Source organism: Microcebus murinus, chromosome 10, assembly GCF_040939455.1.
Source record: "Microcebus murinus isolate Inina chromosome 10, M.murinus_Inina_mat1.0, whole genome shotgun sequence".
In the NCBI taxonomy this organism is placed as follows: domain Eukaryota; kingdom Metazoa; phylum Chordata; class Mammalia; order Primates; family Cheirogaleidae; genus Microcebus; species Microcebus murinus.
Window position 1 is genome coordinate 92,790,377 of NC_134113.1, and position 15,065 is coordinate 92,805,441.

The 15,065-nt window shown below is 36.2% G+C and overlaps 1 protein-coding gene across 4 annotated transcripts in view; it reads left to right on the forward strand.

Annotated features, from left to right (window-relative positions):
* Nucleotides 1-279: 279 nt before the first annotated feature.
* The window catches only part of LOC105861536 (pregnancy zone protein-like), a 50,312-nt gene continuing 35,526 nt past the window's right edge, over nucleotides 280-15,065 (forward strand). For 3 of the 4 annotated variants that reach the window (XM_076007679.1, XM_076007677.1, XM_076007678.1), the window contains exons 1-12: nucleotides 280-406; nucleotides 1,738-1,921; nucleotides 2,683-2,836; nucleotides 2,976-3,028; nucleotides 3,583-3,603; nucleotides 4,081-4,246; nucleotides 5,623-5,707; nucleotides 7,438-7,588; nucleotides 9,347-9,461; nucleotides 12,204-12,313; nucleotides 14,106-14,264; nucleotides 14,819-15,046. In XM_076007679.1, coding sequence (XP_075863794.1) covers nucleotides 324-406; nucleotides 1,738-1,921; nucleotides 2,683-2,836; nucleotides 2,976-3,028; nucleotides 3,583-3,603; nucleotides 4,081-4,246; nucleotides 5,623-5,707; nucleotides 7,438-7,588; nucleotides 9,347-9,461; nucleotides 12,204-12,313; nucleotides 14,106-14,264; nucleotides 14,819-15,046 — 1,509 coding nt within the window. In that variant the 5' untranslated portion in view covers nucleotides 280-323. The remainder of the gene's footprint in view (nucleotides 407-1,737; nucleotides 1,922-2,682; nucleotides 2,837-2,975; nucleotides 3,029-3,582; nucleotides 3,604-4,080; nucleotides 4,247-5,622; nucleotides 5,708-7,437; nucleotides 7,589-9,346; nucleotides 9,462-12,203; nucleotides 12,314-14,105; nucleotides 14,265-14,818; nucleotides 15,047-15,065) is intronic. The other variant, XM_012747066.2, reaches the window with a different exon arrangement.

The following is a 15,065-nucleotide window of genomic DNA, read 5'->3' on the forward strand; positions in this document are numbered from 1 at the left end:
AAACATGAAAAAATGTTCAACATCTCTAATCATCAGGGAAATGCAAATCAAAACCACAATGAGATATCACGTAACCCCAGTGAGAATGGCCTTTATCAGAGTACCATTTTTAAGAATTTGGAAAATTTGAGAGAGTGAATGAAAGAATACTGATGGTCATGGAAACAATCTGGAATTGATTTTTTTATGCTGGAAGTAGTTAATATGTTACAAAAATAAATGGTTGGCAATTTGCTTTCACTGCCAATCAGGTAAAATAAAAACCAGTGAGTCTGAAAAAGCACAGAGTTCAAGGAATCAAGGGCGCTCATCCTCTCCCCACCATGAGGGGAAACCAACTGCCCAAGCCAGTCTTGATTCTACTTTTTCTGCTCCTTCCCAGCGATGCTTCAGCTACTGCAAAACCGTAAGCAATATTCCCAGGAAATTCTGTCCTCCTCCTTATTTCTCATTGTTATCTCTTTAATCATTATTTCTTGATTTCTTTTACAATTTCCTATTGTTGAAGGGCTTGGAAGGGTCAGTAAGTTGTTGTTACTCATGTGGAAAGAGACATACTCCAATTCTAGAAAACTCAAAAGACATAGGGCAGTAACATTTGTGAAACATTTACCAATAAGAATACAGAATTCCTACCAAAAAAGATAAAACTTTCATTGGTTCACCGAGTGGGCTGCAGTGTTTTAGCCGCTGTGAAATGACTCAGTGCCTGTGTTTTCCCCCAGTCAGGGATTAGCAAGTTGAATGTATGACCTACAGACAAGCCAGGATTTGTGTGTCAGTTCACTCAGTCCTTCAGTAAACCTTTAGGGGATGTCAGTAAGTCTTGGGAATACAAGATTAACAAAATTCAGACCCTGCCCTCAATACCTCACATAATAGAAAAGGAGAGAGAGGGTGCACAGAAAATGAAATATATCACAACAACAGAAGTAGACATTGCAGCCATCTGTAGGAATATTCATGAGGAAAACCCAACTCTTCATGGGACCTGATGGAAGGGAACAGGCATCACCAAATTCTGCATAGATAAAGTTGCTTGTGAGATAAGTCTTATGAGGCAAATAGAAGTCTTGCAGATAGACAAGGACACTTAGGAAGAGAAAAAAGTGTATGCAAGAATATAGCCTCAAAAAGTGCAGCATATTTGGGTGATCGTAAGTGAAAAGCAGTGGCAGGAGAGTGGCATGTTGGGTCTGTGGTGATATGTCTGGTGATTAGCTTGACTTGTCTTCCATCACCAGAGAGTTAAAGAAAGAAAAGATAAAGTTGCTTCTGAAACTATAGTGAAAAGCAATTCAGCTTCTCACCATTTATTAAATGTTATTTTCTTAGTGTTTCCTGGAACAAAAATATTTATAGTATCATCCATATGAAACCCAAGACCACATGCAGACAGGTTCCTAATGGGTTCAATAATATGTTGATTAATTCACATATTATAAATTTAAAGGGTCTATCCAAAATATAGAATAATTCTTGGATTGCTTGCCCATGGCCATTAACAGGCTTTCTAATATTATGAGGCTGAATATTTCCACAATACAAGAGGAGCAGATTGATGTTTAATTTGGGGTTTTCTGAGTTCCGCAGGTCTTTTGGGTTGGCCTTTGAAGAATTTCTGAAATCTGGCTCTGCTTTATGATTGGTGACAAAGCAAAGCTTAACTAGAAAAGAGCCACAATAGTGATGTCTTTTTAACCTCTCATGGTTGATCCAGACCCTTCTTCCCCACAGGCAGTACGTGGTGCTGGTCCCATCAGTGCTCCACAATGGCGTTCCCGAAAAGGCCTGTGTTATCCTTAATCACCTGAATGAGACAGTGACAGTGAACATGACTCTGCAGTATGAAACACAGAGCAGGAACCTCCTCACAGACCTGGTGGCAGAGAGGGATTCTTTCTACTGCAGCCCCTTCATCGTCGGTGTCACTCCTCGGGATAAGGGTGATGGGGAGAGAGAGGATATTGGGGATATCTTGTATTCTGATCCCTCAAAAACAGACACCCTAATGAAGGAAAAATGAGGAATACAGAAAGAATTTCAAATTAGATTCTAAGAATGAAAGTTCTACCTGATACGCTCACATAATATTTATAAACATATCTAGTGCAATATGTGAAAGCGAACTGTCGTTATAGCAAGGATGTCATTTACTCTTAAAGTAAATTTCTGAGGGTAAATCATGTTCATGCCCTTACAGATATAAGCACTGAGATTCATAAAGTCAAACGGCTTATCTAAGATCTCACAATTAGTTGATGGTTGATGTATTGTCCTTTTAACCCTTTTTTACTTAACTTATTAAATGTTTAATCATACTGACTTGGTACAAACGATAACATATAAGGTTGTTTTTGACCTTTGGAAGATAAAATTTAATAATTATTTTAATACCACATATTGCTGTGAAAAGGCAAGCATCCCATTTCATTTACTGTCATGGCCAGATTGAAGAATTAGTTCATGTTATTGCAATGATATTTCCTCCTTCAATCAAATGAATGAATTATTACCATCATGTTACACAATCATAATTATCTACTTATAAAACAGAGGCATAATACTTTACTTTATCCCATACTGATTCTCAGGGACTAACCAGGAAAACAGAAACCCATAAAGGCTGAGACATTTGGAAGTGAGTATGGGCAGATTCTCCAGCCCATTTCTGTTTTGCAGATTCCAGAGTTGCCATCTATGCAGGCACTCATTGGTGTGCAGGTAAAAGGGCCAACTCAGCATTTCATTCAGAGCAAAATAATGCACATAACCAAAGCAGAGAACATAGTCTTTGTCCAGACAGACAAACCCATCTACAAACCAGGACAAACAGGTAAAAGGAACAAAATAGCAAGGAAAGCTTGGGAGGAGGGAGGAGTTATTCTTTTATTCTGTAGTCATTGAAATCCTGGCATGCTGTTACCGGCCTGAGTTCTTGTTGGGGATTTCATGGGAAAATCTCTGTGTTTCAGTGAGATTCCGCATTGTCTCTGTGGATATCAATTTTCGCCCTTCGAATGAAACAGTGAGTCTCATAAAATTGGATGAGGTTGGGGAAAACAGACAAAAAAATTCAGACCTATTCTTTTGGAAAACCTGAGACCCACATAAGGGATACTTAAATCTACCACAGAAGGATTTTGTAAGAGTACAACTACTAGAAGAATAACAGGGATCAGGGTCAAGTTAGTTCATTAACTGTCTTCTTCAAGTAAGTATTCAGTCAAAGATTTCCTCTTAAAGATTTCAGTTATTTTTGTTGAATAGAAAAAAGAAGTGCATTTGATTTATCTCTTAAATATCATCCGCAAAACAAATATCATCTGCAAAATTAACTAATTATTTAGACCTTTTTACCTAAATAGGCTTCCTCAATTGTATGTTACCTCACGAAAGGAAAGTCATGACTTCTTAAGAGATGTGAGTCTCAAACTAAACATATACAGGGGGCATTTTCTTGTTTGGATGAGAAATATAGAGACTCTTACTCTGTTTGACATACTCTATCAGTGCTAGTATCATGGTTTTCTCTTTCTAAATTCTATCAGATGCTCATACTGTTTCTTTCTTTCTTTTCAGTTCCTGGTCGTTTATATTGAGGTGAGTAGTACACTATACTCAATAGGAAAGAGGACTCACTACAGGTTGCCTTTCTACCTTTTCCTCTCCCTACTTCACCAAAACTAAACAAATACTATTTTCCCTATTTACCTTAAACTCTTAGAGAAATGGATAAGATGTAAATGAAGAAACAAAATTCTTTGGGATAAAGCAACAAAATTCTTTGGGATGATGCAATTTAGTGAACTTTTCAATATTTCTGGCTAAAATTGATGTGCATAATACCAAAAAGAGGCACCAGTATGAAATGTCATCTGTAATATCTCATAGCTGGTAAACTTATTGCCTTATTCTCCATCTGGAATTCTTAGAAAATTTTGCTAATACGTTTGGTGCCAATTTGCCAACAATCTGTGATACACCTCCCAATATCATTCGTACCTGAAAAGCTGCCCCTGTAACTCGAAAGTACACATTTCAATTGTTTCTACGAATTCAAAATATTTGTACCTACAGAATCCCAAAAGGAACCGAATTTTCCAATGGCAAAGCGTCAAATTGCAAGGGGGACTCAGCCAGCTCTCTTTCCCGTTATCAATGGAGCCCATTAAGGGTTCCTACAAGATTGTGCTGCAGAAGGAGTCAGGAAACATAGAGCACTCCTTTGAGGTGGATGAATATGGTAAGAATTCTACAGGTGTAAGACATTTATGATATCCGAGTATTTAAGATTGGATAAATTTTACATATAGGTAGCAAGCAGTGGTCTAGCATACAATAGCTGAAAAATGGGAAGCCTTTTTTATTCACCTGGATATTTGCTAAACACTTTGCATGCAGCGCTTCATTTAATCCTCACAGCAGTCATCTGAGGCAGATACTATTATTATCTCCATTTTACTGATAAGCATATCAAAACTAGTTAGCAATTTACAAAATTGCACAGCCAACAAGAGGCAAGAGATTTGAATAGGCCTGCGTGACCCTATTCAAACATCAATTGCTAACCGATACTTGTGTCATCTACGCACACTAGATATCTGTTTCTGTATCTTATAACTGAAGGTGTTTCCTAGGATTATCCCATGGCTGTCTATAACCTACACCTGCACTACTCTAACCACCTATGATTCCTAAGTCATAGTAATCAACTAAACTATAGCTCAACTAAGTACAGCAATTAACTAAACTATAACATAATTGATTTAGTATTCAACCATAGCCAATTACTAGGTCAGGCATTGAAACCATCTTATTCATTATCAGTTATGTATATTTTTAATGTAAATTAAATATTTTATGTCATGACTGAGGAGTCCTATGAGAAAAGAGGATTTCCAAGACTTACCAGAACTGTGCAATAAGAATCACAGAATAGGCACATATTACAAGAGTAACACCTTACAGAACTGTGAAAGAAGCTAGAAAAGCAAGGATCCCTCAGAAGGATTTAATGCATCAGGGGAGATTGCTAACCAGTCCTGAAGCATCAGGGGGAATGAATAAAGCAGAGCTGGCAAGAGATCTAGGAAGCCAGGCACCGTCAGCTGCCTGAGTGCACCGTGCAGGGGAGCGGATGAAAGAATCCACGCAAGACTGTGACCTCGGCACTCTGCAGGCTACCACTTCAGCAGGCCCTTAGCCAAGGTCTGCGGGTGGGCCTGGGGTCTCTACCAGTCAGCAGAGCTAGAATTTGGGAAGAAGAGCTGAATACAGGGAGGAAAGAATAAAGACAAACTGGAACCAGTTGGCCCTTCTGTTACCACATGTAACCATGATGATCTTCAGAGACTAACAGTGCCGTTTTCCTTTCACTTTTGAAATTTTGCACAAATGTAGAGAAAGAGAGTCTAGGAAATGTAGCACCAGCTTAACCAAGTTAGCACAGTACAAACTACCCATGGTGACAAATGGCATCTCTTTGTCGGCATTGTCCCCATTACAGTTGAAGTCATTGAATTTGACCCTATGTTATAAGGTTCTGTAATAGAATCCATTACTAATACTCACAGGATCTCATGTCCACTCTCACCTCTTTTTCTCTTCTATTGAAAACAGTTATCCCCAAATTTGAGGTCCAAGTGAAAATGCCCAAGATTATTGGTTTTCTGGATGAAGACTTTGTGGTATCTGTCTGTGGCTTGTGAGTTGCATTTTTTAAAATTTCATTTCATTTCTATATCTGTACTTTAAGAGAATATATTGTAAATAACAGTTACTGAACTTCAAAGTATTTCAATTAGGAGAGGAATAACTCTCTTTCCTAAGCTCCCACTAGGAAGCAGTGACTGTAGCAGATGATAATTCTGCTAATAACAAAATCATTTACTGGATATTTAAAATGTGCCACACAATGTTCTAAGTGCTTTGTATTATTAACTTATTAACTTTTTTTTTTATACTAACCCTATGAGATGTAGATAATTATTATCCTCCATTTACAATGAGGACACTATAACCTGAGCAAGGTACAAAAAAAATAATAAATTGCTCAAATTACTGCAGATAGTACATAGCTAACTGGAATTTAAATCCAGCAGTCTGGCTCCAGACCCCAAACTCTTCACCACTATGCTATTTTGCTTCTGCAATTTAACAAAGGCTGACTTTATGAAGCATTCATGTATCCCAGGACCTGTGCTAGACAACCTAGGCCATCCAGCTGTGGAGCTCATGCTCATGTCTTCCCTGTTATCTCCATTCTCTTTGTTGATCCCAATTCTTAAACTATGGAAAATAGTTGGAAAGAAACTAAACACACATTCTGCCTTAAATCCTGGATACATATGGTAGAATTAAACATGCATATATTATACTTATTTCTTTCCTGTTTGCCTTTTCATGCATTGGAGCATTTTCCATATGCACAGAGGAGAGAAATGTTTCCTTTTGCTTTTGAAAGCAGCATGAGAAACATATTTGCATCCTTCTCACCAACTTTGATGCTTTAAATTTTTCCAACAGAGGGAAAGACTTTTGATTCAGACTTAAAGATAAAATTCCAAAAGCAACTGAAATTTAGTAAATGGTTTATTAATTTATCAGCATTTATAGGAAGCTGGGGGGAAAAGTTTGGGGCACTGAGGCTAAATCTTATCGACCTCACAGTTTGGGCTAAGGCAATGGTTTTCAAGCTTCAGTGTGCATCTAAATCTATGGAAGATGCTGAGTAAAATGTAGATTCTGTGGCCCCACCTCCAGAGATTATCATAAATCTAAGAAAAAACCCAGGAATCTGTAACTCAATGTGTATCTATGAAATTTCAATGTACATAGTCCACAAAGCACAATTCAAGAAACAATAAAGTAACTTTGGCTTTGCATCATATCCTTCCATCATATTTGGCAGAATCAAATTGAGTTATTATAATCCCTATTTATATATAACATTTTTGTTTTATAGCTATTACTTCCCTACCTAACTTCTCATTTATCCTCTTAAAATATTTATAAATTGGAAAAGACTTAGAAATACAATTCTCACATTTCCTCAATTTTTTTTTGCCATAAAGTGACTTAGGTGGTGTTGTCAAAGCTGGAAGCATAGCATAGATAATCCGACAGCAGAGAAAGAGGGAAGTAGGACAATCTTGTAGCAAAGCCTTAACTGAGAGGGAGGAAAGATCTGAGAAAGACTTAATTAATTTTCTCTTTGGTGGTATTTCAAAAAGATTCATTAAATATTTTTTCTTAGAGTTATAGATAATTGAGAAACAATCTCTCAGAATAAGTGCTTCTAAAATGCAAATTCTATGAAAGGTAATAAAATTGGTTTAGATGATTAAGGTGGATGTATGGATGGGTCAAATCAAGTAAAGAAACATCTGCATTATTTATGTTAAATATCTTTGTATGACTATTTTGTTCTTATAGATACACATATGGAAAGCCTGTCCCTGGGCTGGTGACAATTAATGTGTGCAGAAAATATGCTCCATATTTTTCTCTATATGGTACAAATGTGCACCATACCAACTGTCGTAATATTTATCCAAACCATATCTGTGAAGAATTTAGTCAACAGGTATGTAGAAACAACACTCCCCAAACCACTAACATCAGATCTTGTTTTCTCATGGATTACAATAGTGAATACAATACAATAGAGAATAGTGTTTGAAATCATCACCAAGCAAAATTGTGGAGTAAGGCAAAAATTGTAAGATTGCCTAGAAGTGTTAGGGGCCCCTTGATTGCTGGGCTCATGGGTTTATATTGGTATTCATTTGGCCAGTTTGTAATTTCTTATCAAAAGCAATCAACAGGTATAAAGGCATAAAAGTAAATGGAAATATAAAAGGTTGCCTTTAATCAAATAGGTGACAGAGGAATGTGACAGGTGTTGAGAATTTGGCTAGTAGGAGGATCAAATGCCATGCCATGGAATCCAAACTGCATATGAAGGAGTATTAAACCAGCACTGGGGCCAGGCACAGTGGCTCACGCCTGTAATCCTAGCACTCGGGGACGCCGAGGTGGGCAGATCGCTCAAGGTCAGGAGTTTGGAACCAGCCTGAGCAAGAGCGAGATCCCATCTTTACTAAAAATAGAAACAAATTATTGACCAACTAAAAATATATAGAAAAGATTAGCTGGGCATGGTGGCACATGCCTGTAGTTCCAACTACTCAGGAGGCTGAGGCAGGAGGATTGCTTGAGCCCAGGAATTTGAGGTTGCTGTGAGCTAGGCTGATGCCACAGCACTCTAGCCCAGGCAACAGAGTGAGACTCAGTCTCAGAAAAAAAATAACCACCAGCATTGGGTTGAAGAGAAGAAGACCTAGTAGAATAATGGATTGGAGGGCCCAGTTATATCAAAGAAGAGGTGTAATCAGCATAATTAAGGGAAACAGCTGACAGTAGAATATGCTGTATTTAAAAATTCAGTGCAAAACTACTGATTTCAGAGGAGGAGGGTGTAAAATCCAGGGTGTGGCAGTGTGAGCAGGCACTGTAGGATATAAAAAAGAAAGTTGTCAAAGCTGCAGAAAACAAATAAATGAGAGGCCAGAATGATGGATATGATAATAAACATCAAGGTAAATATTTACAAACAAGATAAACATGAGAAGGATCTAGCTTCCGAAATCTTTACTCTATCAGGGAGACTAGGATTAATGTTTATTTTCAATCAAGTCATGACATCATGTATAATTAAATTAATTATAATTACATTTTATTATGCAATACATATTTTCATGTAAATCAGTTTAAAATGACAACAAATCTTTATTAAAACATGCATCCCAACATTTGTGGAAGTCTGAGATTGCTACAAGGATTCATCTATTCAATGAAAGTTTGTGTTCCTATTAATGTCCTAGACATCGGGAACATGCAGTTAAGAACATGCAATCTTTAGTTGATTTTTAGGTAGAGATTGTTACAGAAGGCTTCTTTTAAGACACTATGTCTGAGTTAAGTTTTGAGGAGCAGTAACTGTTGGCCAAGGTAAGAATGGGAAAAAGTTATCATTTGAGGAACATATGCAAAGAGAGAGAATTACAAAATATCATGGCACATTTGGAAATTCTAGGAAGTTTAATTTAGCAGAAATGAGATCCATTTTCAGAAGACAACAGAGAAGGCAAAGGTTGACAATGACTAACTCAGTCATTAATGAAGAAACTTTATGTCATTCCTGGGCTTCAGAAAGCATAAAGAAGATTGGAACATTTTCAAAATTTATTTTTATGGCCCATAAAAAATTTTCATAGATTGATAACTGACTTTTTTTGATAGCATATCGGAGGACCCAGGAATTCTCTTCCTTTCTCTTCAGGCAGACAATAAAGGATGTTTCACACAACTCATAAAGACTAAAGTATTTCAGATGAGACAAAAAGGGTTTCACCCAACAATACAAGTGGAAGCCAAGTTCAGAGAGGAGGGAACAGGTTTGTATCATTTTTAAATATTTATTAATTTAATATACATTTATCAAACTCCCATTCCATGTAAAACACTGTAGTTTCTAGTGATTAGGAAAATAATATGGTCTCTGTCCTCAAGGAATTAAGCATCTAAGAATAGAAGTGAAGAGTGTGTGTGTGCATAGCCATAATAAAATTTCTCCGAGAAATATAAAAGCCAAGGGCCAAATAAGCATGAAGTGAGGTAGTTAATTCTAATATAGAGCCAGAAGAAAACCTTATGGATAAAGTAGCATTTCAACTGATTTATATCAGGTAGCTAACATTTTTAAAGATTAGTGATGGACAGGGAGAACATGACAAGCATTTAAAAATGTGTTCAATTTCAGAAGAATCTGAAACTGTAGGCTGCAGGTAAGGTGTGAAAGAAAGTAAATCATCCACTAAAGAGTTTAGACTTTATTCTGAAAAGGACTGGATACTTTTAGATATATTTGAGGAGAATGGCCTAAATAAACTGATATTTTAAAAAGGTAATTCTAACCTGTGAAGAGCACCAGTGACAAAGATAGGGCTTCACAGAGGTGAATGAGGGCTGTCTCCAGATCATACCCTTGGCCTGCATCATCAGTGTCACCCAAAAAAGCTAGGATAGGGTTGCGTCCAAAGGGCAAGGGTTTATTTGGACAATATGCCCCTTACATGTATTACACAAGTTATATGGCTAAGGTAGGTTGCTTCACCTCCCTGGGCTTTAATTTCCTCACCTATAAGATGAGGACAAATGAAGTAAACCAGTATGTCCAGACGTGAGTTCCCAATACATTAGTCCTTTGAGTTGCTCTATGAAGAAAAGAGTTCTGAGGTCTAAAGCAGTGGTTTTCAAACAAGGGCAATCTTGCCCCTCAGAGAACATTTGAAAATGCCTAGAGACATTTCTGATTGTCATGACTTGGGGAAGGGAGGCTGCCACTAGCAACTAATTGATAGAGGCTACGGTGTCCCTCACCCCCACCCCAGCCACCATGCACACACACTAGAATATTTTTCAGCCATTGAAAGAATGAAAGAAACACATAAATAATTCTTCACTGTCAATATTAAAAAGTTGACTTTAAAAAAATTAGCCAAAGACCTTAACAGGCATCTCACCAAAAAGTATTTCTGTATCTATATTTATATACACACAAAGGAATATTATTCAGCCATTAAAAGATCCTGTCATTTGTGACAGCATAGATGAACCAGGAGGACATCATGCCAAGTGAAATAAGTCAGACACAGAAATACAAATACTGCATGATCTCACTTATATGTGGAATCTAAAATAGTTAAGCTCGTAGAAACAGAGAGTACAAGAGTGGTTGCCAAGGACTTGGGGAAAATGGCAGATGTTGATCAAAACACACTAACCTCCAGTATAAGATAAAATAAATTGTGGGGATCTAATGTGAAGCATAGGTGGTGATGGATGTGTTCATTAATTTGGCTGTGGTAATCATTACACAACATATATCAAATCAGCATGAAATGTACACCTCGAATATATAGAATCTTTGTCAGTTTAATATTTTAAAAAGTAAGAATGAAGATATGGAAACGTAGCACAGTAAATTTTCTTTAACTCCTCACACAAAAAGGTTGTTCTAGCTGACCTAAAGGGGATAAACTAGATGAAAAATGTGCTACAATGTAATACATCAGAAGATTATTCAAGGATGGCCTCAAAGATTCCAAATTTCAGGCCTGAAAAATGGAAATACCATTGCCAGGACTGGATGAAAAAGAATGACAATTGTGATGAGATATGTCAAAGATAATTAATTATAATTTTGAATACCAAAATGAAAGTGAATTTATTCAGCTGATAATTTTAAAAAGAACCAGAGCAAAAGCAGAACCAGGGATGTAAATCTAAAGCCATTTCCATTGTGCCTATATCCTCTCAAGAGTAAATGCAATTGCTCTGAAGGTGAACTCATATAGCACTGCTAAATTTAAGATAGAGACAAAGAAGGGTCCAAGCATGGGAACAACTATATTTAGGACATAAACAGTAGAATGTAAATCAGCATAGTAAAATTAGAAGTCATAGGGACAGGGCAAAATAAAAGAGTACAGTTTTTTAGAAGCCACTGGAAGGAAGAGTTTCAGTGGTACTTTAATATAAAGTACTACTGTGAGTTCATGTGTGATAAAGTCTGAGATGAGAATACAATATAGGCAGCAAGTAAGGGATCTTCTGAACTTTGGTAGTGTGGTGTTTTAGATGATGAGAACAAGAAACAGATTACACTTCACTGAAATGAAAAAGTACTAGGTGTTGGCTAGACTGTGGATAGGCCACACAGTGAAAAGAAAGATCTTTCTGGGGAAGTGGTTGTGGAAGAAATTTAAGGGTAGTTTAAGGCCAATGTGAATGTGAAGAATCTAATTGCATGCAGAAAGAGCAGGAGTGAGGGACAAAAACAAAGATAAAGAAGATCACAGATGAGGAGATGAGAATTGAATCAAGAACACAGGTGGAAAAATAGGAAACTTGCAAAACCAGAGGAATTAGGAATTATGGATACCAATAAGGTTTTATATGAGGTGAAGTTAATGTCAAATTGCTTGTCAAATAGCTTCTGTCTTCTAAGTGTGTGAAATTCTGGAAAGAATAAGAAATGAGAAGTGGATGGTATTTTGTTATGATGGAGTGAGGCTAGAGTGGAGGTAGGAGGCAAGTTCTGAATACATAGAAGTTCAATTTCACTTCTTTTTCAGGGTTGGAATTAATTGGGCATGGATCATGTGAAATCACAAATACCATAAGCAAACTGAAATTTACTAAAGTGGATTTATATTACAGACGTGGCCTCCCTTTTTTCGGGCAGGTAAGATATTCTTTCAATATAATCATAATTTGGGGCAAAAATCTTACTTTTAAGAAAACTAGTTTTAAAATGACAAAATCAAAATTTATTATGAAAATAATATTTTTAATAAGAAATGAAATTATAGTAATTTACTAATTTAAAAAGCAAATATCACAAAATCCAGGAAAACAAAGCATATTTTTATTAATTAACTTCCTAACACACTTCTATAATACATTTTTCTGTTGGTTTGGCTATATACTCTTTGATTGCCTTTTATAAACAATGATTTTATAATACAATTTTTATAGAAGAAATAAAAAGATGCCTGTCATCTAGATGGTTGAACTTTTTTGTTACTGATAGTTTTTAAAAGTTTCTTTCTGCTTCAAAACTCACTATCAATAATATCAATATTGGTAAATTTTATAACTGATAATTCAGCTTATTAGACAATCAATTTTCTGCCATATAAGAAATGTAAGGTTTCTAGGCATTTTTAATCTAATTTTGTAATAACTAATCTTTGAATTGACAGTCTATGGGCATTTTTTCATTTTATATTTTGAATTTTACATTTGAATTTTATATTTTCTTCACTTATTCCAATAGTTTATATCAAATTACAAAGAAATTAATAGATATATAGATATAGCTTGGCAAGGTATTTCAGGCAGAAAGAAGGTCATTAGAAAATCAACAATTTGAAGGATGAGTATGACTTGACCAGAAATTTAAGATAAAAGGAAGAATGGCCAAGGCCATAGGGGTGAAACAGCTTTTCAAAGCCAAAGAATTAAAATGTAGTCAGTGTGAGGGAAGCTAAGATAGGAGGTGTAAATAAACTGACTGAATAGTTGCGGGTAAGCTAGAACAGTTCTTAAGGGCCTTTTAGGATACAGTAAGAATTTTGGATTGAGAAGTGAGTGTAGGTTTTTAGGAGAATGACATGACCAGATTAGCTCAGGCTGTGTAGAGAATGGTTTGGACCAAGCATGAAGCAGCAAGAGATCAGACTGCAAAAGATTAAATAGAAGCTATTGCAAACTAAATGGAAAAAATATTGTAGTTTTAACTAGAATGGTAGCAGTGGATTTGGAGAGAAATAGATGGAATTAAAATATATTTGATGAGGAGGTGGGGTGGTGACAGCATTCAGCAGTGAATTAAAGATAGCCAGTGAAAGAGAGAAAATTACTCAAAAAAGAAAAAAACCCTCAGTGTTTCTGCATCACTACTGGATAGATACAAGGACAATATACTAAAATGGAGAACACTGGAGCTATAGACAATTTGGGAGGGTAACATGATCCCGCATTTGGATATCCTTGGTTTGAGTGCCCATAAATATCCAAACAGAAATATTTAAAAAATGTTGAAATCTATTGCATGGCAAGGTGACCATAGTTAATAATAATGTATTGTATATTTCAAAATAACTTTACAGCGTAAATTTCAAATGTCTCACCACAAAAAACGGTATGCGATCGAGGTGATAGATATGTTAATTAGCCATATGTAATCAACTCCACTTTGTAAACACGTATCAAAACATCACATTATACCCCAGAAATGTATATAATTATGATTTGTCAATTAAAAGTAATAATAGAGAATAAACTACTGTTCAGCTTTCAAAATCGTTTTAAAAAGTGTTAAAATGAAAAATCATAGGATAGAGCTCAGAAAACAAGTCTTGTTTTCAGATTCTAAGCTCTTCAGAAATGACCCAGCAGTAAAGAGGTGAACACGAAAGAGTAAAAGGTGCTACTGCCATGTGAAACTTTAGCTATGACTTTTATATTTCTAGGTGCTGCTAGTCAATGAGAAGGATCAGCCAATCCCCAATAAAACTATAGTTGTAAACACGGGAGCCACATCTGAGTCCAGCTTTGCTACTGATGAGCATGGTTTGGCAGACATTTCCATAGACACCAGCAACTTCACTTCCTCCGTTATCACAATCACGGTACGTGGATGGGGCCACGGTGACTAAGAAAACAGATCACTGGGGCCAGAGACCTTAAGGATATAAGATGAGCATGTGAACTCCAAGGATAAACAAAGAGATGATAAAAGAATGAAGTATAAATTAAACAATGTGGAGACCTAAATTATAAAAAACAGAAAATTCTTTGTCAGAGAACTTTTACATAGACTGTTGACAATATGGTTTAGTTTCCGGAAACATTAAATAGATCATCTGGGTATTCCCTTGAAAATTTTGAAATTTTTATAATTCTAATACAAGTTAGATTTTGCTTGGTTTCTTTGAAATACTATTACTATTTTTGTTTTGTGTTGAAATATTCAAATGTTCATATGCAACTTATAGCCATAACGTTACAAAAAAAATAATGGACCTTGATGGTGAATGAATGACATCTACTAAATCACCACAGCCTATGCTGTCAAGGGGAAGCTGTTTATAGATTATGCTGTATTTAAGAAACTAGCCTTCTTAACATGGCTTCATTATGCTATTATGTATATAAACAAAGAGCCTATTTATTCTTCCATTAGGTGACTTACAAATATAATGACAACTGTTTTGATAGCCGGTGGATGGATGAATTTCATTCACAAGCATTTCACACTGCAAGGCATATTTTCTCCCCGAGCCAGAGTTATGTTCACCTTGAACCTGTTGTGGATACTTTGACCTGCGGGCAAACCCAGGAGATCCGGGCACATTACATCCTGAATGAACAGATTATGAAGGATGAAAAAGAGTTAACCTTCCGTTATTTGGTAAGAGTAAGAACCACCG